Below are 24,894 nucleotides of genomic sequence, written 5' to 3' on the forward strand. Positions count from 1 at the left end.
GATCCCCCTAGATGTTAGACATTTTTTAAAACATCCATGCCTTCTAAAAGGAATTGGCATGCATTACCTTAACTGCAGAGAGTGTGTAATCTGCTGGACATGACAGCGGCGGACAGAAAGGTCTGGACTGTCTTTCCGCTTTTCTTCTGTGGAAGGGTGTGAGGTCTGCTTGTTTCTAACCTTTTTCACCCGTGTTTTGCTGGGCTAGCAGGAAAATGTGTCTGGCAAGGGGCCAGAAACTACAGTATCGTGAGCTCTCGTGTCTCTCTCCTTTTTTTCTAGCCTCTTTTTCAAGAAAAATTTTCCGAACTTATCTTTGATCTTCACATTCAGGTACACGCCGCCTCCTCAATTCAAACTAATTGACACTCCCCCACTCATACAAGAGGTCTCGCCCGACAACACAGAACTATGGCTGGTTCGCATTCAAGACAGTCAAGTACGTTAGATTTCCTTTTCTTCCTTCATTATTCGGCATTTCGTGCATATATATATATATATATATATATATATATATATATATATATATATATATGAACCATCGTGCTCCTGTGGATTGAGTGAGTGTGTGTGTGTGTGTGTGTGTGTACAAACACATATGTTTTGTATGCATATGTGTTTACAACACATATTTATCGTGTATATTTCATAACTCTCAGTATATGTATTTATATCTTATATATATTTGTATGCATGCTTGTATTTGTATATGTGGATTGAGTGTGTGTGTGTGTGTGTGTGTATACAAACACATATGTTTTGTATGCATATGTAGTGTGTGTGTATATGGGGGCAGCATGCATGCATGCATTTATGTATACAAGTGTGCACTTATATAGGCTTACACCACACACACACACACATAAGTTGCACATGCTCCTTTCTATTCTAGCTCTAAAAGAAAGAAATGGCAGTTGGGACCTGATGAATTTAAGGAAAAACGGGTAACAATGGCTCTTAGGTCACTTGATGACAGGCTCTGTTGTTTCGAGAACTCCATGGGTTAGTCTTTCTTTCTTGAATATAGAGAAATCTTCATCACTCAAAGATTTGATGACATTGCATCTGATAACATATTTCAATACATGTAGGTTGATAACATATTTCAATACATGTAGGAACCCAGTTTGAGATTTTGGATTTACATCAAGTGGGTGGATCCCAACCATTTGCTTTCATGTCAAAAGGCAATGCAACTTCCTTGGAGGGTATGTTGTGTGTTATTTTTTTCATCTGCATTTTATATATTTTTTTGGGGATAGTAAGAATATGCTATTTTATGAAGGACACCCCAAAACAAATTGATGAGCAACTTGGGGGTCTTACACTTGTTTGAGTTTTGGGCTTAAGCTTGTTGGAGTTTCTTTATGAATGAGAAAATTTCTTCTCATGTCATGCTAGAATCTAATGTTGCACAACTTATAATGGATTACTTAGAAGTGACCATTTGAGAACTTGGTTGGAACAACGAGGTGATTAGAAGTCTATAGAGCTCATTAAGTATTGCTAGCAAAATGGCATAGATTACCGCTTTGTATAATCCATTCCAAAATGGGGTGGTGGAGAGGAAGAATAGATCCATAGTGGAGATGGCTAAGGCCATACTTCACAACAAGAACATACCATACACGTGTTGGGCAGAGGCGGTTGCAATGACATTCTACACCTTGCAACTGATCTCCAACACAAGCAGTGATGACGGAAAGAATTTAGAAGAGTGTATAAAGCCTTCGGACTCTCATTTGAAAGTTTTTGGATTTGATGCTTATGTTCACATTCCAAATGAGAAAAGATCAAAGCAGAACCAAAGTCCAAGAAGTATAACTTCATTGAATATAGCTTGTAGTCAAAGGGCTCTAGGCTCTATGATCTAGAGACCAAGAAGAATACAATTAAACATGACAGTCTTGAGGAGAGAGAGATTTCCACTTGAGAGTGTATATCAGCCTTGCCAGACATTCAACAGGAGAAGGGGAAGGCTCCGATCATTGAGCTTTGTGAGGAGGAAGAGATAGATCTCCTAGCAAAGAGAGTTGCTAGAGGAGCCCTAGAAACCCATACCAAGGTGATACAAATGTTAGAAGTCATCTCCTGTCTATATATATACACCAGGGTCTCTGTTGTGGGTGTGCGCGTCCTCTGTAGGTGTCTTATCATTTTTTCTCACTCATATTTTTCTCCCATTTTTCCTTATTTTTCTCATTTGTTCTGTGGCTTGGGAGGCAGCCCTGAGGTGTCAAGATGTCCTTGTTGTAGCCGATTGCAGTTGTTCGCGTGTATTGATGCTGGCCGACTGTGTGGACACCTTGTTGGTGCTGGCCGACTGTACACTGTATTGGTCGAGTGGTTTATAACCAGTTGTGGTGGACATGCCTCTGTCGGCTGTGAAAAGATGCTGGGGAGAAGAGAGCTTGAGCTCTTGCAAGCACACACTCACTCACAAAACCCTAAAAGAGAACACACAAGATGAGAGGCTGAAAATCTTCTTCTTCACACAATACTCAACACACCATATACAAAGATAAGAGTACACACAATATGAAGGTATTTAACCAAATACATACTAGGGTTCTCTATAGTGTGAACCCAACTAAATGAGCTGGTGCTCTAACTATGCCAGTCTCTAGAATGGCTCACACAGCCTGTCATCCCACTGGTCGCATATCACCCATGATCTCACCAACCATGCCAGTGGTGTAAGTGTGGGGCCTATCTCCCAGGCGGGTCATCAGTGTCCACCGCCTCACTAGATGAGCTTGATATCTCAACACTCCCCCTCGAGCTCAACTCCATCTCATGTACACCAAGCGAAGCCCTGAATTTGAGGAGCTTCTCTGTACCCAATGCTTTGGTGAAGATGTCAGTGACCTGATCCTGTGTGCTGACATAAACAAGGTCAACGTCTGCTGCCAAAACCTTCTCTCTGACAAAGTGGTAGTGGACCTCTATATGCTTCCTGTGAGCATGAAAAACTGGGTTCGTGGCCAACTGTATACTGCTAATGTTATCACAGAAAATGACAACTTGTCTATCCACTGATAGACCCAAATCTGCAAGTAGCTTTCTCAACCAAGCTACTTCACATGTTGCCATAGCAGCACCTCTGTACTCGGCCTTTGTCACCAATTGGCCGACCATTTGGTCCATCTCCAGTTTTGCGTCTCGTTCACTTGAGGCCAGGCCGGTGTCTCATGTGAAGAGGCCAGTATTTTGCTGACATGGACGGGAGCCAGACTGGTGCCACCCGTGTGTTAGCAGGATGGTGTTGTATGGACGGGAGCCAGATTGGTGCCACCCGTGTATGACCTGGACTGTGTTCGACCCATGGGATTGTCACGCCATGGAAGAGCCAGTATTCGTGCCGTGTTCTGCCTATGGGAATGCCACACCATAGGGAGACTCGTGCCTGGAACTGTCTTACCTATGGGACTGTCACTCCATAGGAAGACCAGGTTTTTATGTTTTTATGTCGTGCCAGTTTTGTGCCGACAGATATTTTGTACTTGTTCCATGAACGGGAGATATGTCCATGTTACTATTTGCACATGCACACATATTTTGCATGTTTGAAACTGTTTTCGCATGACATGTATTTGTGCGTTTGCCTGCTTGACGTGTTACTTACTGAGCGGGGACGCCTGCCAGCGAGTCGTGAAGTCTGCTCTGTATTCTGGCGAGTTTTGGTGCATGTGAACAGGTGGTAAGTATGTTGCACATGTTTTTATTATTTTATTTCTAACCTTTAGTTTTATAAGGTTAAGTGTTCACATTCACTTAAATGTGGGCACCCCCTTTGGGCACCCACTTAGGGGCCAAGGTGGGCAGCCCCACTTAAGTGAGTGTGGGGGTGGGCATGGTCACCTACCCACGCTAATCACCCACATGCAAACGTGGAAATCACCAAAGTGTAACACCACTTCAATTTTATAAAAGAAAACCTTCCCTTTCAAGCGTGGGCATGAACCGCTTTCAGCCTCTTTCGTAAAAACAAAGACAGCGACCATCTCTTGCGTGAGCTCTCCTGCAGGCGGCTGTCACCTCCACAAGGCTGCACTGCTGCAGTGCCTCCTCTCCTGCAGGCGACTGCTTCACCTCCCATACAGGCATGTGTGTGTGCTCTTTGTCTTCATAGCAGGCTGCGCTTGCTTTTCCCAGGCGGCTGGCTGCTCTACGACTGCACATGCTACAGGCTGCCCACCATCTATTGGCAACCTCACCTGTATGCTGTCCAGGGTGCGCTTCTGGACCATCTGTGGCGGCTGTACCCTCTACCGGTTCCCCTTCTCAGCAGGCTGCGTGAGCTCTCCTGCAGGCGGCTGCTTCACCTCCTATACAGGCGACTGCACCTATTCGCCTGCAGCCTCTACTCCCCACAGGCGGCTGCAGCAAGTATCCCTCTTCTCCATATAAGGTGGCTGCACTTGCTCTCCAGCAAGCTGCCCTTTTTCTCTTGCAGGCAACTGTGGGTGTACACTCTCTTCATAACAGGCTGCTCCTCCACACAGCGGCCAGGTCTCTCTTCCCTTGCAAAGGTGGCACATCTGCTCCACTGGCGTTCTACAAGGGGACTTCGCATCTCCTGGGTGGCTTCATCATACCACGGGTATTGGTTCTCTATCAGCTATCCACAAGTAAGTGAATTTCAGATTTAAGTAAAGTATTTTGTGTTTAAATCTGGTAAGGGATTCCCGACTCCCTGTACGGCCAACACCCGTTCGGTGCCGGGTTGTCCAAGCTCTATTGGAGAACCTCGGTCCAAAGGTGCTGAGATCGGGAGAGCCGGGCGTTAGTACGAGAGCGCCTGTTTGTGCGTGGTCTCGGAACACCAGTGAGGCGCTCTCCGCGGAGTCCAGTGAAAGCACGGGACCGTAGAGATTGGACCACACTAGTGGTCGTTCTGCTTCGAGCTTCTACATCGAAATTCGACTTCGAGCCTATTTGTTTGGTACTGTTTTCATAGGTACATGGACATCATCTGGTTCTTGGAACCCATGGAGCATTGTATTCATTAACTACTCCCAATAAATATATCATATATTGAGGGGGGGGTCGGCCCATTCCGGCCCCAGTGTTGGTGTCCATCTTTCCATTTCATTTCATTTCAATTTCAAGTTGTATTAAGTTGTCCATTTCAAATTTGGGGATTTAAAGTTGTGCTATTAAGCGTGTGGGTGTCCAACGGAGTCTTTCCCACTTGACGGGATCGGTTTCATTGGTATCAGAGCACGGTTGTTTCCCTCTTCCTAGTGGGGAAACGAACCTGTGTACTGGACATCCCGCTTTTAGCAAACTTAAAACACAATGGACAGCCAAGGCAACCCTTTGGAAGTGCCAAATTCGAGGGGTCCGTCTAGTGCCTCTCGTGGGTCTGATGCCCTGCGAGGAAGACACAAGCCCCTTGAAAGGGTTATTGATAGTGAATCAAAGGGTCAACTGTCTCCAGGAAAGACAATTATGCTTGAACAAGAGCCTGATGCTATGAGGGCTGAAATGGAACATATGAGAAAACTTTTGCAGGCTCGAGAGCAAGAGTTAAAGTTTTTACATGAAGATCCCCATCTACAAAGTGCTATTGAAGCCAGGAAGGCTGATGCTATGGTAGATGTAACTTTTGAATCAATGGCTCGTGAAGTGGACAAGAAACCAAGGGAGTTGGCACTTGCCTACCTCCTCCGCTAAGGTGATATCAAAGAGGGGGATGACGGAGAGCTGAAATTCAGAAATCCACCTCGTTTGAAGCATGGAGATCCCGCATCCCAAAGGCTGAAATCTTTTATGCAAAAGGAAGAGGTGACAGTCACCTCTCGACATGCATCCTCTCCACAAGGCACAAAGCGTGACAGATATATGTATGCCAGTGCTCATGGAGGGCATGAAAGTCACATGTATGCAAGACATGTATCTCATGGTGACATGTCTACCTCTAGAAAAATTTTGCCTTCTGAGTTGTCTCATGGAGAGACATTGCCATATGCAGGTAAGTCACATGCATCTGAGTTTCGAGTTCGTGGAGCACATGCCACCGTGCCCCATGAAGCTTCTATCACGGCCCATGGAGCCCATGCAGATAGGGCTGCCCCGTTGGATAAGGGGAAAAGAAAAAGAGAAGACCATGAGCCTCATGCCAGGAAGCTCAAGGAATTCAAAGCAGGTGACAAATCTGTCAAATTTGATGCTTTTCATGGTGAACATGATGCTTCTAAGGTGTTAGTATTTGTGGCACAGTTCGACATTGCTTTTAGCGATGAGGACTTCACAGAAAAGTCAAAGGTGCGCCATGCTAGCATGTTTTTGAAAGGGACTGCTGCTTATTGGTGGATCACTGAAAAGATCACCAAGGATCCCATTTCTACTTGGAAGGAATTCAAGGATAGATTTTATGCTCAGTTCTTGCCACCCAATGCAGAGCAAACTCTCACTCAAAAGTGGGACAGGTTGGAGCAAAGAGACAATGAAAGCGTGCAACAGTATGTTAACAAATTCTGGAAAGTGTTGCTGGAAGTGACTCCCTTCATGCAAATCACTGAGGATGAAAGAAAGAGGAAGTTTCGTTCTGGACTTCAACCAGCATATCGATCGGGAATTGAATTGCACCCGAAACATACGTTGCAACAGCTCACAGCTTCTGCTCTTGCTACGGAGCAATTGGTGCTCAAGATTAAGCAGGATCAAGGAGGTTCCAAGGGAAAAGACAAGGCTGTCCCAAATCAGCAAAAGGGTGGACAGCCACCTAAAAAGAACTTCCGGGAGCCCTCCAAGGGTGGTAAAGCTAAAAATAACACATCTAAAGAACAGGGCCCAAGGAAGAACAAATTCGGCTTAACCCCGAAGCAAAGAGAGCAATATGCCAAGGATGGAAAATGCTTTTCTTGTGGTAGCAAAGAAGTCTCGCTCCAAAAAGGATTTGGAATGCCATTATTGTGGCAAGAAGGGACAAGCGGTTATGGGCTTGGAAGAAGTCCATGGTTGAGCATATTGGAAAGAGTGATGCTCATGTTTTTGCTCATAGAAGATGGGCAATGTTTGGTGGAAGCTTTTGGAGTTTTCACATTGGTTTGCACCTATGGTTTCAATTGAGAAACCATGTGAAGAAGCACCCTTGAAGTTTGTATGCAAGAAAAAGCATAGAGAGTGCAAGTTCATTTGGGAACTTGCAAGGCCATGTTGATGGCTATGGGAGAAACCTCAATGAGAGAGGTTTAGAAGAGGCAAAAAGATTGAAACAAGAAGGAGATGCATGTTAGAGCTCAAATTGGGGAGCTCTTGAAGGCCATTTGGATGGCTGTGTGTAAACCTCATTAGGGAGGTTTGATGGTTGAGGCAAAAGGAGATGAGCTCATGCGGAGCTCAAGGTATAGCCATGATGATGGCTGTGCAAATCTCATGAAGGAGATTTAACAATTTGCTATGGCAAGAAGACTTGAAAGAGGTTGTTAGAGCAGCTATATGGCAGTGAGAAACTACAACAGGAGACAGACAACAATAGGCATAGAATGAGCTGGGCGCATCAACATGTAGACTAGCACCAAGAAGCGAAAATCAGCAACAATAGCAGCAGCGCACATGGCAATTTTACCAGCTACAAGGACATGGGCTGATTGGAATAGCTCAAAACAGGGCATTTGGAGAAACTGCACATAGCAGCTATATCGGGCTGTCCAGCCAATAGAGAAGATGAAAGTAATGCTGTAGGTTCTAGGAGGAGTTTTTTGCTGAAATGCTACACGAGCAACAAGGGAGTTTGCGCACTGCCTGTGTGAAAACAGTTCGAGAGAGAGCAAGGAGCACCGACGGCATGAGCTCATGTAGAGAGTACAACACAGCTTAAGTTGTGAACAGAAAGAATGTGTTCACAGGATCTAAGGGTCGCGCCATCAAAGGAGAGGAGCATCAAAAGCCCATGAGTGACCAAGGCTGCCGGCAAGAGGTAGCAATAGCTTGTGGCCTGCAGATTGAGTAGGTGAGCATGAGTGCAGCTGCACAGATACTCCGAGAAGAAGGAGACTTGAAAAGCGGGGCCCCCAACTGCAGCATAGAAATCAGAGGCGGTTGGCGTGTAGCACAGGCGGTGCAATTCGAAGAGAGAGAAGAACCAAAAAAAAAAAAAGAGGAGTAAAAAAAATGCCGCCAGCCACAAGAACAATTCTTCATGATAAGGTTTGGAAATAACGTTAGGGTTTCAAGACCGTTCACACCACTTATTTGTTAAGCCCCTCTTCATATGGTTCATTGTGATATGCAATACAAGGGAATAGTGTTGAGTGTGCAATCTCTCTCTCTCTAGTCATGGAGTTTTTAGTGTGGTTTAATCCACCTTAATTTTATGCTTAATCTATGTCTTTCACCATGACCAATCCCATTTCTAGAATCTTAACAGGGCTGCCTTCATGAAAAGGTGGAAAACACCCAAAACAGTCCTACATAATGGACCCACTCCATAAGGGTGTGAATGACCACAACAATGAGCAAACATGCCTATTTATAGGCCTCTTGGACAAATAGAGTGCTGGCTGACTGCTGGTCGGCCAGCCGACTGGGCATAATTATCATCAATGCTGCGCCGCCTGTTCTCCATGCAGCCGACAACATCCTTCCATGTCTTCCATGCCCTACTCCAAGTCCAACACTGGCCAAAACTGCACTTCATGCTCCATAACCTGGTTCTAGTCATCTTTTTCTGGCTGCCCCTTCTGGACTAGCTTCAGGATATGTCCATGGGCAAAACTTGCACATGACATCCCCCTCTGCTAAACTTGATGATGGGATTCCAACCAGTTCTTGGATGACTGTCATCATCCCATTCTGTTCCCTGAGTCCCTCTGTCATCCATCTGTCTTTGGCAACCCTTTTCACTGAAAACCCGGCCCGGTCTCCAAACCACTCTAACTCTGAATAAGATCTATGCATCTGTTCCATCCAGTCCCCAATCCGTTCTTGCCTTGATTCTGAACACCGTCTTGGTCTTCATTCCTGAGAAATGAATCTGGCACTCTCACTCCACCCCTTCGAGGATCATCCTCCCTTGGGACCGTTGCCCAAAAACCTATCTAGCTCACAGGACTGCCATCCCCTCTGGGCTTTGTGGAACACCACCAACAAACCTCCTGGGAGCTCTTCCCGATCTTGTGTTCCTTGCCTTGGGCTTCATACCTGTGCACTTTCCTGTACCTTGGACCTTGGACCTGTACACCATCATATGGGACTGAATCAATGTTTAGCCTTGCTGAGCTTGATGCTCTGATACCAATGTAACACGCGGAAGCTCTGAGAGTCTTCTTTCAGCCCTAAACACCACTTAGAACCTGCTGATGCAAAAACGCAGACAGAAGGGAGAGTAGAGAGAGAGAGAGAGAGAGCTGGAAATTCAGTATATTCATATGGTACAAAAAGGTACCCCTAAATCTGCAGCCATGGGTTGCCTTCATGAAAAGGTGGAAAACACCCAAAACAGTTCTACATAATGGACCCACTCCATAAGGGAGTGAATGACCACAACAATGAGCAAACATGCCTATTTATAGGCCTCTTGGACAAATAGAGTGCTGGCCGACTGGGCATAATTATCATCAATGCTGCGCCGCCTGTTCTCCATGCAGCCGACAGCATCCTTCCATATCTTCCATGCCCTGCTCCAAGTCCAACACTGGCCAAAACTGCACTTCATGCTCCAAAACCTGGTTCTAGTCATCTTTTTCTGGCTGCCCCTTCTGGACTAGCTTCAAGATATGTCCATGGGCAAAACTTGCACATGACACATGGTCAGTGAATCATGATCATTTGACATTGATGATGAATGATTATATGGTTTTTGTCATTTGTGATTCAAAGACTGTAGGCTTCAAATTGATGTTTCCATGTATTCTATGCATGTCGTGTAATTTTTACATATTTTATACAGTATATATTTGAAATTTTGTACATGCAAAAACCTGTAGGTAGGAAACTTGTAGGAAACTTTGGGCTGATTTTACGAAACCCTTTTGAAACTTTTAAAAACCCGTTTCAAACAACCCCCTAACTACTATGCACAACAAGAAGAAAGGAAGGGAGGGTGGAAAACTGAAAGGAGAGGAAGAAGATCTCTTCAAGATGTAGTTCCTTGTCCTCAGCACCTAGAAGAGGGCTTCAACAATTAGAAAAATCAGCAATCTTTGCTAAAAATTCAGAAATACAACAGTCCCAAGTGTCAGATGAAGAAAACGCAGCACTCTTGAGGAAGCCTCTGCTCCCGTAAGAAAAACGCAACACCTTCTACGCTGAAATCTGTAGAAAACGCAGCAAACTGTTGAAGCCTTTGCTCCAAAATATTAATCTCAGCTTTCTGCTTACAGGTCAGCGTTTTTCTCTGATACCATGAAAGAAAGTGAAGCAAATATAAAACACAGATGTAGGCCCAGGTACAAGACGTGTAAATGCTGGAAACTGATGTTTATTGCTGAAATTTGAATGAGGGAAGCCCGTAGGTGCTGTACAATGGTGAGAAGCAGTAGCAGCTGCTAATGACCTCAATTGAATGCTGAAAAATGAGATGACCTTTAGGTGCTTACAAGATGCAGATTGGCTATTGCAATAGCCAATGATGACAGGTTTTAGTAGAAACTTGAGATGATCAAATGAGAAAAGTAGCTAGGCCTTATATAGTCCTAGGGGAGTAGGTCGGCGTGGAGATGATATAATCCAATAGCGTGTTCCCTGGGCGTATAGCCTGAAAGAAAATGAGAAAGAATGCCCAAAGAGATGGGTGGAAACATAGTTTATTGCTAAATAAGAACATGCGGGAAACCTTTAGGTGCTTACAAGATGCAGATTGGCTATTGCAATAGCCAATGATGATGACAGGTTTTAGTAGAAACTTGAGATGATCAAATGAAAAAAGTAGCTAGGCCTTATATAGTCCTAGGGGAGTAGGTCGGCGTGTTGTAACAGGCCGACAGAGCAGCAAAATGGACAAAATAATCATAAATAACCTAAAAATGCTAGAAATCAACGGAATTGGTGCCAAAAAAATAGGTAGACTAAATGCAGATGCAGGGCCTCATAAATTTGGCATGTATAAGCATGAATAGACCTAGATATGAGTCCATGTGGAGATGACACTTTCCAAACACCTCGTCTTCAGTGTCAGATGGGTGAACCAAATCCGGCATGGTGCAAAAAATCCTCCAAAGAGTTTGAAGGAACAACCTCCTCATAAAAGGTACAAAGCTTGCGAAGATATGGTACATCTGAATACCGAGGTCTTCAAAAGAAGCCATGAGAAGATCGAGAAGATATCGAAGACGAAACACCAGGATCAATTTGGAGGGAGAAGCCCTCAGGAGATGGAACCAGAGATGGCTCCGAAAAATGTGGTACTCCTCTGCATGTGCAACAAATATTGGGACCGAAGTAGAATTCTTCTTTGAAGAAGAAGGAAATGAAACAACCACTGGAACAAAATGATCATTAATGATAGCTGAATTTGCCAGGTTCGGAGTAGGAACAGGCTCCAAGATAGTGGAAAATGCCTCCTATGAAACATAAGAAGGAGAAGCAATTGCCAGGAGAGAAGCTGCCAAAGCAGGAAGCTCCATAATATGTGAGGATCTCTCTCAACAAAATCATCCACCTGCTCTATAGAAGAACCATTATCCTCCTCTGAAAGAGAGGAGAGAAAATCTGAAATAATAGCATCAGCATGAAACAGCACAAGGGAAGGAAGATACTCATCCAAAGGGATTAGAGGAACTGATAAGGTTTTGTCAGAAACTCTTGTAAATAATCCTCTTTTGCGGATAGGGCACTGACTTCTAAATAAGAAGTCTCTTGTGTGACCACCAGGATGGACTCATCCTGCTCTTGTGAAGATGAAAGAACAGGGGGATCATAGACAGCAAGAAAAGCCATCTTAGCATGAGACTTCGTACTCTCCTCTGTCGTTGGTGAAGTATTTGAGCCATGTGTCGTGGGTGAAGTGGGAGGAGGACTCCTGCTTTGCTTTAGCTTTGCAGGAAGCAGCCTGTCGAGCAAAACATTTGGACTTTGAATGACCAAGTCGGCCACAAAACTCACAATAATCCTTCATCTTGGAACCCTTGATGCTGTTAGAATTGTCAGAATCGTGGTCATCGGAAGATGACTTTGTGGTGACTTTCTGCTGCTGCTTGTTGGAGTTCCCTTTTCCGCCTTTGCCTTTGCCCTTGCCAGAGGCAACAAAGGCAGACTCCGACTTGTCTTTTTTGCGAAGCAAGGCACTTGTCGTGGAGATAACTCACGACTTCCTCAAAAGAGGGGAGAGGATCACGGAAAAAAAATATTATCCCTGAAAGAATCAAAGAAAGCAGGCAACTTACCAAGAAGTTTATGGATGGGATTGTTGATGGTGCTCCTGTACTCCTCAAGTTGCAGCTTGATACGAGAGAACTCTCCAATCTTCTCCATCAAGTTATCTGACTCAGTGATGGTAAGCTTCTCCAGATCTGACTCCAATTTGGCAATCTTCACTTTCGAAACTCTCCCATACCTCCTTTGGATCTCTGTCCACATTTGATGAGCATTACTCCGTGAGGAGACATTCTGTGCCTGTATGGTTGGTGTTATGCAAGTGATGATGATAAGACGAGCCCGAGCATCCAATATGCTTCTCAAAGTAGGGTCCACCAAGTGAGGTGTGGAGATAGCCATCCACACACCGGCTCCTTCCAGCAACAACTGAGTGTAGAAAGGCCAAGTATGATAGTTGGTTGCTGTAAGCTTCATGGAGTCACTGACTTGGGGAGGATTGTAGGATGGCATGCGGGTAGGGGTGCGAGCAAGACCTGGATGAGAGAAACTCATAGAGGAAAGATTGGGAATAGGAACCACTTGTGGAGCGGCGGGAGCAGGGGATCCAGGTTGTGATGGAGCAGGAGAAGAGATAGGAGAGGGAATGGTTGTGGAGAAGTGGTCTCTTGAAGCCATGTCTGCAGACAAATAATCCTCCTCTAGCTCTGGTGGTTTGCTAACAATCTGCGAAGCACCACTGCTGCAGTGCATAAGAGTATGGAGAAGTAACGGGAGCAGAGAATACTCTAGTAGCCCTGTTCTCTGACAAAGAATCCTTCTCTTACGCAAGTGGGCTGTAAAAAAAACAGCAAAGTACCTCCTCTCAAGCTGTGCACAGCAAGAGAAAGAAGAAAGAAAGGGAAGGGAGGGTGGGAATCTGAAAATAGAAGAAGCAAACTATCTCAGGGTTCCTATCCTCAACACCTATGAAGAGGGTTTCAGCTAATAACAGCAAAACGCAGAAGCTATGCAAAATACACAGCCTACAGTAGCAAAACGCAACCACTCTGTAGAAAACGCAGCCCTCTGAAGAAACCTCAGCTCTTAGAGAGAAAACACTGATGTAGGGTTCTACCACTAGCTCGGGGTATGACCACTTTCACCCAAAAAATATCCTAGATATAGAACATGGGCTCTGGTACCATGAAAGAAAATGAAAATGCAGAAAGAATGCCCAAGTAGATGGCTGGAAACAGAGTTTATTGCTGAATAAGAACACGCGGGAAACCCTTAGGCGCTTACAAGATGCAGATAGGCTATTGCAACAGCCAATGATGACAGGTTTTAGCAGAAACGTGAGATGATTAAATGAGGAAAGTAGCTAGGCCTTATATAGTCCTAGGGGAGTAGGTCGGTACAGCAGGCCGATAGCAGCAAAATGGACAAAATAATCATAAATAACCTAAAAATTCTAGAAATCACTAGAATTGGTGCCAAAAAAATAGGTAGACTAAATGCAGATGCAGGGCCTCATAAATCTGGCTTGTACAAGCATGAATAGACCTAGATATGAGTCCATCTGGAGATGACACTTTCCAACATAGCGCTCCATGGCGTCATCTTTGCTACGATTTCGCTGTCCGAGTACTACTCCTGTGAGCCTTTACAGCTTTAAGTCTTATCAAAGCCTTAATAAAAGGCTTGACAGCTTGTGCAACAGAGCTGTGTGCAGAAGAAGGTACTAGAGGACAGAAGGTTGTGTGCATTAGGTGCAGGCAACCATAGAAGAAGGCTTAGTAGAAGGTCGCTATCGCCCCTAGTCAGGGCCAATAGACAATAGCAGACAACTGCCAGCTGACATAGCTCATTCACAACGCGCAGAGGCACTAGCCGTGAGCTGAATGGGGAGAGAAAGGGGGCACCAAGGCATCCACAGGCACATCATCAGCAGCTTGTTCATTAGCAGCACAGCAAGACAACAGAAAAGGGAGAAAGAGAAGGTGTCAATCCCTGCATAGAGGCGACTTCTTGCGCAGCAGTGAAGGAAGAGCAGAGAAAGAGAAGCAGCGGGTTGTTAGAAGTCATCTCCTGTCTAGATTTATACACCAATGCCTTTGTTGTGGGTGTACCTGCCCTTATGAGGTGTTTTATCATTTTTCCCCACACTCCGTATTTTTCCCCTATTTTTTCCCATTTTTCTGAGGCTTGGGAGGGCTGCCAGATGATGCCAGGAGCACTCTAGTGCTGGCCGACTGGATGTTCATCAGTCGTGGGCTACAGGGCTGCTGGCCGACTGGTTTTCATCAGTCGTGGGCATCTGTTTGCTGGCCGACTGCATTTATGCAGTCGTGGGACCTTTTCATTAGTCGTGGGCACTCTTTCTGCTGGCCGCCCTCTATGGGATGTATATATAGGACCCCAGCCCCCATACCTTATTTGTATCATTTCTCGGGATCTTCTTGTGTATATAGAGCAGAGTTACACGCCTACATCTCTCTCTCTCTTGTGCTGTTTTTCTGCCTGCGTTTTTGCTCTTGTGTTCCCAGATTTGGTCATCATCTCCGCTGCATATTCTGACATGGTATCAGAGCCTAGGCTCTAGATAGGTCTTGGGATTTGTGTGAGCAAGAGGGGGATTGTTTTGTGGCTGATTGGTGGACTGTTTTGGGCTGATCGGGAAGAGGAGAAGCAAGAGGAAGGCGGGCTGATTTGCTGGACAGCCACTTGCAGGTATCAGTTCTTCTTTGTTCCCACCCACCCACCCTTTTCAGAGTACATCCCCGCTATCTGTTTGAGATGGCCGAGAGACATGTGAAGATCCCGACACTCCCCACATTCCCGGTGGACCGTCAGTTGGACGGGAGCAACTACGGCATATGGAAGGTGATGGAATCTGTTCTGGAGTCTTACGACCTCGCCGATTTCGTCATTGTTGGTGTTCCATGGCCGGAAGTAGAGGAAGGGGAGTTACCGTCAGCCCGAAAGGACCGAGAGGCCCAGACACAGATGTGGGATCGTGTCAACGCCAGGGTCCGTTCGTTTATTTTTCTCAACTGCACACCACAAGTAATCAACCATGTAAAGCATATGACGCTGGCCAGAGGTATATGGCAGCATTTGGCCTCACTTTACAACAGGGTATCGCCCATGAAGAGGATTTCCTTGGAAGTACAGATGCGGGTTATGAGCCCTGCAAAGTCATCGACGATGCGGGAGCATATTAACAAGCTGCAGGCTCTTCAGGCTGGGAAGGAGATATCGTCAGAGGACATGGCCATCACGTTGCTGTCATATTTGCCCTCTTCGTACTCAGCATTTTACTCCTCTTTGATTACCAGTGGCAGGCTCAGCACCATCACGTGGGAGGAGCTTGTGCCCATGGTCCTGGACCAGGAGGAACGATTCACGAACCCTCCTCAGGGTGGAGGTTCGGAGGCCTTTACTTTTCCAACGGTCGAAAGGCCGTAACTCGGGCAAATCGGAGAAGTCTTCTGAGAAGAAGTCCGACGCTGACCGCGAGAAACTGAAGGCAGAGAGGACCTGTAATGATTGTGGCGAGAAAGGCCACTATTGGAGGCAATGTCCCAAGCGGAAGACTGAGAAGGGTGAAGACTCCTCAGCAGCAATCATGAAGACTCTGGCTTTTGTGCACCTGGAGGTGATGGACATCAATGTTTCATTTTCTTCAGGCAGGGAGGAGATTGGAGGACTCTCTGCAACGGATACTCGGGAGTGGATTCTCGATAGTGGTGCTTCCAAGCACATGACTCCTTCCCGTTCCGGTTTACAGGATCTCTGCAGGCTTTCTAGTCATATTTTTACTGGGGATACGTCCACTATCCCAGTTCACAGTGAGGGCAGGATGGAGATAGTTCCCGATGGCAGAGGGAGAAAGCATTCCTCCCAGGTGTTGTATGTTCCGGCACTTGGTTTTCATCTGTTGTCAGTGCATCAGGTTTGCAAGACTGGCATACGGGTGGAGTTTGATGAGCATTTTGTTGCTCTCCGGGACAAAGCAACAGTCCAAGTGGTTTGGGAAGGTGGAGTGGAGAATGGAGTTTACAGGCTTTCAGCACTCTCTCTCCCAGGTCCTCAGGATTGTGATGAGTGGCAGTCTGGTAATGGCTACTCAAGTGTGGATACGCTGCAGGTGCGGGCTTTCCGAGACCAGGTGGTGGATAGCTTGCCAGTAGATGGCAGCAGTTGGCAGGAACTTTCCAGTACTGATGTTGGTAGTTCTTGTGTTCGTGAGTCAGAGGAAGCTGAACAGGTCACTTATGCTCTGATGTCTCGTAGTGTTCGGGACATAGAACTTCCAGTAGTTGAGGATGTTCTTTCCACGGGGACCTTTCGGAAAGCCAGGCAGGTGGCAGGTGATTACTTGCAGAAGGGGGTGGTTGACAGGTTTCATCAGGTTTCTAGGACTTGCTTGTGCACCGTAACAGGTGTTGATCCTTGTGAGTAGAGTGATGTCTCTTTGACTCAGAAGCTGTATGGTTCATTGATCTGGTTGATGGACACCACATTGGACGAGAGCTTCCTGATGAGGCGGTTGAGCTCATGGTTGCAGATGTCTCTTTGTGAGGCAGGATTGCGTTTCCTGTGGTTTCTGCGGCATGCGAAGGATCATGGACTCTTGTACACAGGAGGGGGATTGTTGGATGGAGTCTGACTCCACGGTTGGAGTGACTCGGTTTGGGGAGGAGATCCGGACACGAGGGGATCTACTTCAGGCCAAGGAGCAGTTTTACGGAGCAGGAGGAGGTTACATTGGAGGTTTGGGTTTCCACTGGAGGAACCCATGGTCATCCAGAGGCACTTTGTTCGTGAACAGATCGTTGCTGATGACATCTTGCTGGAGTTCTATTCGACGGAGGACAGTACGGTGGACCTCTTCACGAAGTCGCTCTCTGAGGATTTGCTCAGGCGCCACCCCAGCTCCCAGTGGTTGGTTACACAGCCAGGAGCTGAGAGGGGGTGTTAGAAGTCATCTCCTGTCTAGATTTATACACCAGGGCCTTTGTTGTGGGTGTGCCCGCCCTTATGAGGTGTTTTATCATTTTTTCCCACACTCCGTATTTTTCCCCTATTTTTTCCCATTTTTTTGAGACTTGGGAGGGTTGCCAGATGATGTCAGGAGCACTCCAGTGCTGGCCGACTGGATGTTCATCAGTCGTGGGCTACAGGGCTGTTGGCCGATTGGTTTTCATCAGTCGTGGGCATCTGTTTGCTGGCCGACTGCATTTATGCAGTCGTGGGACCTTTTCATCAGTCGTGGGCACTCTTTCTGCTGGCCGACTGCCCTCTATGGGATGTATATATCGGACCCCAGCCCCCATACCTTATTTGTATCATTTCTCGGGATCTTCTTGTGTATATAGAGCAGAGTTACACGCCTACATCTCTCTCTCTCTCTCTCGTGCTGTTTTTCTGCTTGCGTTTTTGCTCGTGTTTCCAGATTTGGTCATCATCTCCGCTGCATATTTTGACACGGGTCTCCTCCTTGGCGTCAACAAAGCACCCTGTCGGCCAGCTTAAGGAGCAGTTGGCCAGCAGGGGATGCTCACATGTGTGAAGGGCCTCATTGAAGGCTGATTATGCAAGTCGTGAGCAGGCCGACAGCGTGAAGGGCAGACTGACCAGCATATGTTGGGACTATCAAAGGCAAGGCTTTGTCCATTGGTAGATCATCTGACCCATAGTCGCATTCCGTACCCATACTCATCCGATGTGCACCTTCAGTACGTTCCGTACCACTCCATACGTACCGTACTTCGTATGGATAAGGTCTTCGTACCAAATATGAGGTTCAATGTACAACACTTATTTGGCCCACTTTTTAATTATTTTAGTAAGTGGTTAATAGATTAGTTTTCATTTTAGTATTACTATTGTCTTTCATGCTATTTTTGTATGGATGCTAGATATTTCATATTTTATACACACACACGCACGCGCGCGCGCGCACGCACGCACGCACGCACACACACACACACACTGTTACAACCCTGTGAAAAAGTACAGCATAAGTGTGTTTGGGCTGGACAAGTGTGGACGGACAAAAGTTTTTAAACTGGGCCGGACAGGAGTTATTAAATTGGCTGGACGAGAGTTTATAAACATTATTGATCCCTCCTGCTTTTTTGAAACGTGGGCCTCCATAATTAGAAGAAAAGCTGGCGCCAACTTTCTCTCTCTCTTTGGCTCTCTCTCTCACAAGATTTTGTTAAAGAAGTCATATCAGCGGTCAAAGAAAAGGAACGAATGGAAAGTAACAAAAAGGTAATCAGAGTCGGTGGTCTTCCTCAAGGCAGGGATAGGACAGACATAGCTCAAGAGCTTCGAGAAGACTACATATTAGATACAGATGTACTTACAGCACAATTGAGCAAAGTAGTCCCCTTCGTGGACTTAGGAGACCCTATCTCTATTATAGTAAAGGGTACACAGGCAAAAGTCTCCTATATGGACAACAATGAGAAAATAGCAGTGATGAAGCAAACAAGGTCTCTCCAAGGGACAAAGGTATGGATAGCTGATGAACTCACCCCGCTACAACTCAAGAACAAATCGGCAGAGCTGAATAAAGTTAAAGAAGCAAGAAAGAATGGCAAATGGGCAATATACAGAGGAGGACAAGCAATCATTAAAGAATTCCTTACCCCACTCCCCTCAAGAGCAAATCCATCCATGGATGAAATATAGCTATTTTTATTTTGAACCTCAATTTCGAACTAGATGCAATAGAACCCATCGTAACTTAAACTCTTAAGAGTCTTAAGAGTTCATTTTGAGTTTTTTTTTTTTTTCAGTTTTATGCCTCTTTGGCATCGATACCCAGAGTGGAATGTAAATGGATGTACCTGATCTGTCCCATAGGTCGGATTTGGCCTCCCGTGGACGTTAATATAACTTTCTTACTTTCTTTCTTTCTTTCTTTCTCTCTCTCTCTCTTTGGCTCTCTCTCTCTCTCTCTTTGGCTTTTCTGAAAGGAGGGCGCATATAGCCTAGGGTGATTGCAGGCGTGGAGAGAAGGCGGCTGCAACAGAAAACTCACAGAGGGCTACACACGCTTGGAGTTGGCAGTCTGCGCAGGTGCTCATCACCAAACCAGGTTGCAGGTGGACAGAACTGCAGGTGGCTGTAGGACAGTAGCCGTACAGAGCTGGGCATGGGTTTTTGCAGGTGGCTACAGGACAGTTGGTACACAGAGGGTTGGGCGAGGGAAGACTACTGGCGGGCTGTTGACAGAGCAGTAAGTGCAGCCTGAAACTCTCTCTCTCTCTCTCTCTCTTCCCCTCGTGTGAGCTCTCGAGGGCAAAGGCAGGTGGCTGTAATTCAGGACAGCTGACACTATTCCCTCAGGGCTGGTGTATCTGACGAGGACTCGATTGAGGGACAGCAGTGTACCGGCTGAATATCTCTCTCTCTCTTTCCACTAGCTTATAACTGTTTTAGAGTTGTTTCATCTGGCCCTTTGTGAGAGGAGGGGTTTGGCAGTTTGAAGGGTGGAAACAGAGGAAGATTGTGGATTTGTTCTTTGGCTGAGTTTGAGGCTACGATCATGGAACAGCTAGATGCGTGCTCAAGGCTTCCCTGTTGCATTGTCTTGGTTGATTAGAGGAGACAGTAGTGTGTTGCTTTTGTGGGACACAGGTCTGTGTGTGTATCCTCTATGCTAAGAGGTCTTGAGGGTTGCCAGATTGGACATGCAGGTTTCTTTTCCTTGACTGGCTTTGTTGTACTCAGTTAAGCTTTTCCATTGAATTTGAATAAAGAAATACCAAAAGGGGCGCCAAGCATTGGGGCCAACAGGTGTCGTGTTGTTATTTGTGTAGGAGCACTCTGGCTCGCTAGTGTCTTTGTGTTTTAGCTTGCTGAATTTACAGTTTTGAGAGAGTGTGTTAAATGTTTGCTTACTGCCCTTTGGGATTCTTCTGAAGGCCGGTTTCACACACACACACACACATATATATATATATAGTAAAAAACATGAACGTACTTATCTTGATGCGTACTTTACGTGCTCGTACCGTACACGCATCATACCGCACCGTACGTAAAGTACTCAACCACTATGATCTGACCCCTCATAGCTGGGGCAGGTCAAGAGTCAGTTTCTAGAAGGTCTTTAGGTTATCTTTTGGAAGGGCGAGGGCCATAGAGTCCTGTACAGTCCTATGGATAGTTTTGTGTACTATATATAATATACTGAAAATATAGCTCTCTCTCTCTCTTCTCTCTCTTTCTTTGTTGGTGATTTGCATCAAGATTCCTATTCAGTTACTTAGGGCAGAAAGAAGACAGAGCTTCTGTGCATGTGACATTAATCTCTAAATAAAGCTGTCCTTTGTGATCAGCATGAAAAGGTCCGGGTAGAGCTGCAGCTTCGGGGGTAAAGGTGTGAACCATGTGGTGTGGGTGTGTAGGCAGAGGAGTCCAATACGGGTGAGGTGGTTCACCTCCTGATGGGTTAGAATTGTGTAGGAAGGGTAAGCGGTCCATATGAAGCCCCAGTGAGAGAAACCAGTGAGAAAACTTGACATACGACATCTTGTGTGTCCTTGCATTGCAAGTTGTTGGGGGATCAAGGGGTTTTATACACGATACAATTTTTCGGTTTACCACAAGACCTTCCAATGCAAACCTTGGGAATCTTTCTGGCCAGGGTGTAGATTTGGTGTATGAATGTCCTTGTCTGGTAGAGTGTGTTTACCACCAAAGGTACTGCTCCAAACTCTGCTAGTATGCTGGGGTGCGCTATGGACGGTTTACACTGAATGATTCAGGAAAACATCATAATTTGAAGCCTCTCAACCTTTCACCAATCCTCTTCTCCAAGATGTGGCCCCCATGAAAGAGCTTCATACATCACCGCTGTTGTCACTAAAGTGTCAAATAACCATCCCTGAGTGTTGGGTTTTTGGAAGTGTCTTGGAAGTATGTCCCTCAAGCATTGCTGATGTGGCATATCCTCTCATCAGCCTGGCCTGGCTGCCGGTGGTCAACAAGTCTTGGCTTTACGCAGGCGTCTTCCATCTTGTGACTTCCCTGCTTCTGTGGAAAATCCGTGTTCACACCTTGGCTCCGATCAGTGTATGAAACACTGGTCAAGACTGAAAGGGACCAAATGGTGATGGTCTCTGGAGTATCTCTTGGATCTGCGACTGATGAGGGGAGTGTGCTTTCTGTCTGCGAATCTCGGTTGTCTGGCCCTCCGCATCTGGATGCTCTCTTGATGGATACTCTTGGGAACCTGAGTGTGGGTGGTTGGGCTGCTGCTACCTGACTTGTGTCTGGTGGATGAGGCCTCTTTTGTGGTCTTCCTATGTCATCTATGACTGTTCTCCTAATAGGGGGCAAAGAAGCTTGTGATAGAGGTGTTGGGGGGGGGGGGGGGGGGGGGGCTGGGGGGGCATCGTGTCCATGTCTCTGTAATGCATGCATCAAGCTGTCTCTGTGTTGGCGAAGCTCCATGAGGTATAGTTCAAGGCATCTCTGATCAGGGTAATCCATGACCCGGGGGCCGGGTGAGTGGCCCAAATCCATCTCTGAAAAGGCAATGAAATCTCCTTCTGATCTCATAATATACGGGCCATCTGCAAATTGAATGCTCCTCTGTCTCCACCTCTAGTGAGCATAACCGACAGATCCTCTCCTCTATATCAATCCCGACAGCTCTCCTAGTCTCCACCCGCAAGCGATGTGAAGAAACCCTAATCTGGCTTATAGGTATCCTCATCGCATGTGACATATGCCTGAGCACATACTGTGGTTTCTAGACGAAGGCATCCTCTGTGAGGTGGAGAAAACGATGCTGGTAAAACTGCATTTTGGTGCCCAGCTGCTGAGGAGCCACCCATGTAGTGTGTACCTCCAGTCTGGTGAGATCAGTACAAATGAGGTGGTTAATATTCTGATGGGTGAGTGGTAGGACCGCCCCCCTGGGAGTCAAGACTGTAATTGAAGGGGGGGAGACTGTCAAAATCTGAAATCCATGTGCAAAAAACCACCGCATGACCCTGGCATACCAAGATTTTCCATTCCCAGTCTTGGCCAACCATCGGGCGGGGGGGGGGGGGGGGGGGGGGGGGGGGGGGCTGAAATGCTAGCCACAGGAGCCTGTCTCTGCTCAATATGTACACTCGCTGAATGTAGTTAACTGTCCGAAAAAGGGCATCCACCACTAGGGGAGTAGCTGCAAACTCTGCCAGGACAATGGAATGGGGAACCGATGGTTTGGACCTAATCATTCGTGAGTGCAGCATCACTTGAAGCCTCTCTACTTTCCTCCAGTCATGCCCTCCTAGATTGCTGCTAGAGTCACCAAAGTGTCAGAGCCAGCTCTTTGTGCTGGGTTCCTGGAAATGAGAGAGAGAGAGAGAGAGAGAGAGAGAGAGAGAGAGAGAGAGAGGGAGAAGCAGAAGAAATATTAACGTCTTGCAAAAGACCCAATAGGTCTATGAGATCAAAGGTGTACAATGTGTCCATGGAATCTCATAGACCCAATAGGTCTATGAGATCAAAGGTGTACAACGTGTCCATGGAATCTCATCATGGAAAAAAAGACAACATAACAAAAAAAAGGACTAATACTAATCCCTAGGTAGATGTAGACATGTATGGATCATCGTCATCCTCATCATGGGGAGAGAGAGAGAGAGAGAAAGAAAGAAAGAAAGAAAGATTTTATTAACGTCTTCCAAAAGACCGAACTCGGCCTATGAGACAAATCGGAGTACCTGTATGGGGTATCCTCTGTCATCCCAACAAAATGAAAAAGTACTGAATAAAAAAGCTGAATCTGGGTGTGCAGGGGATGGAGCTCTACTACTAGAAGAATGCAAAGCTATATGCATGGAGTATACAATCATGATATGCAACCTAGCTAGCTCCATCCTGTACCATACTGGGGGTATAAAATGGTATACATCAGTGAAGGGGGTGTCCACAGCTCCGTGAAGAACATGCCTGGGTGTGCTCTGAAGCGAGCCTGTCGCTCCGCACCCTCTCTGTGAAACTGAGCTCTGATCTCTGTCATCTCTCTCTGGTATAAGCGCGGTGTCCGAAAGCCAGGTGTCCTCTGTCTCCTGCGGGCTCTAAGTGTCTCTGCTCTCTGGAGAGTAATTCCCTGCCGTGTAGGGGCTGGGAGGGGTATGGATCTCTGAAAAAATGTAGTAATCTGTGTCTGTCGCCCCCCCTCTGGAGCTGTCTGAGCCTGTAATAATGTCTCTCTGTGGCGCTGTATGTCTAGAATGTATCTCCCCAGTATGCGCTGGTCTGCTGCCTCAAAGATCTGGCGTAGGGAATGTGGCTCTCTGAATAAAATGGGATATCTCTCTAGATGGCTGTATATGCTCTGCATCTGCATACATAATGCTCCTCACTCTCCACCTCCTCTCTGCACAATCTGCATACCCTCTCCTCTCGGGGGATCCGTGCTGCTCTGCCAGTCTCAATCTCCAATCGGTGTGATGAAACTCTTAGCTGACCAATAGCCACTCGGGAGCCGTGTGGTAAAAAGCCCTCCATGTATCTAGGCCTCTCTATAAATCCATCATCAGTGATACTCATGAAGTGATCTCTGTAGTATAGCATCTTCGGTGGCAGAGGCTGTGTAGGCAATATCCATGTCTCTCGTGTATAGAGCTGCCATAGATCCTGTCTCAATACTCTGTTCCTCTCACTATGAGAGAGACGGATATGTGGTGCATCCCTGTCATACTGGAACGGTGGTAGATGATCCATGTCTGAGAGAGAGAGAGAGAGCGTTTGGAACCTCATCCTCATCATGGGGAGAGAGAGAGAGAGAGAGAGCGTTTGGAACCTTGAGAAGTTAAGATGGTTGGGGAGTCTCCTCAGTGATTATTTTTGCAGCATGGTGACTCTGGTTTTCCTTCAAATTTCAGTACACAAGATTTCTCGCCAAGTTTCTATCGTGCGCAGTCTTGATCCGATTGTCTTAAAGAGTCCCTTTCAGAATGATGACCAGGGTGGTTCCCCTCAAGCAGATGGTATGTCATTGTTTAAATTTAGGAATTAAGGTTTAGTGATTTTACTTGCCTCTCAATAAGCAATACTGGTCCATTAAAACTGGGCGTAGTAATTAGAATAATAATTGTATACTTAAAGAAATTGAATTGGTCAGGTGCGGTCAAGGTAAAGCCATCCAAGCAGCAACGAGTTTCAAGTTCATTTCACGACGGTGCATCAGCAGGAGACACTACAGCCCGAAACAAACACGAGGAAAGTCAACCAGGGTCAGCAAGCATAGGCATGACGGTCGGAGGCTTATCTACTGTAGAAAGCTTGCAAGAAAATGATGAAAGGGTCTCAACAGGGAACCTTGGAAAGTCAGGTAAGAAGTCGAAAAGAGAGCAATCAACATTGGAGCTTGATTCATCACCATTAAGACCTTCACAAAAAGATTTGAAAGGAGGAAAAGAACGTATGTCTTCAGATAAAAAATCACGCAAACATAAGAAGGTTAAGATGGGGGAAATCCAGCAGTAGTAAAGATTCCTGGCTATTTCTTCCTTGGCCTTATTCGTGCCTCATGTCATGATGTTTTTTCATAGTGTAGTAGTTCTAAAATAGTTCTTAAGTACCTATTTCTTTGGAATCGGGGATTTGAGTTCTATGGCGTTTCAA

The 24,894-nt window shown here is 46.1% G+C and overlaps 1 protein-coding gene across 1 annotated transcript; it reads left to right on the forward strand.

Moving 5' to 3' along the window:
• LOC147629645 (uncharacterized) lies at positions 1–24,894 on the forward strand. Its single transcript, XM_086811149.1, has 7 exons — positions 1–120; positions 212–249; positions 334–439; positions 915–1,002; positions 1,119–1,208; positions 24,153–24,257; positions 24,392–24,894. The coding sequence occupies exons 1-7, from the start codon at positions 100–102 to the stop codon at positions 24,754–24,756; spliced, it is 813 nt and encodes a 270-aa protein (XP_086667275.1). The 5' UTR covers positions 1–99; the 3' UTR covers positions 24,757–24,894.

This window comes from Cibotium barometz, chromosome 17 (assembly GCF_041138505.1).
Source record: "Cibotium barometz isolate CiBa-2024 chromosome 17, ASM4113850v1, whole genome shotgun sequence".
Lineage (NCBI taxonomy): Eukaryota > Viridiplantae > Streptophyta > Polypodiopsida > Cyatheales > Cibotiaceae > Cibotium > Cibotium barometz.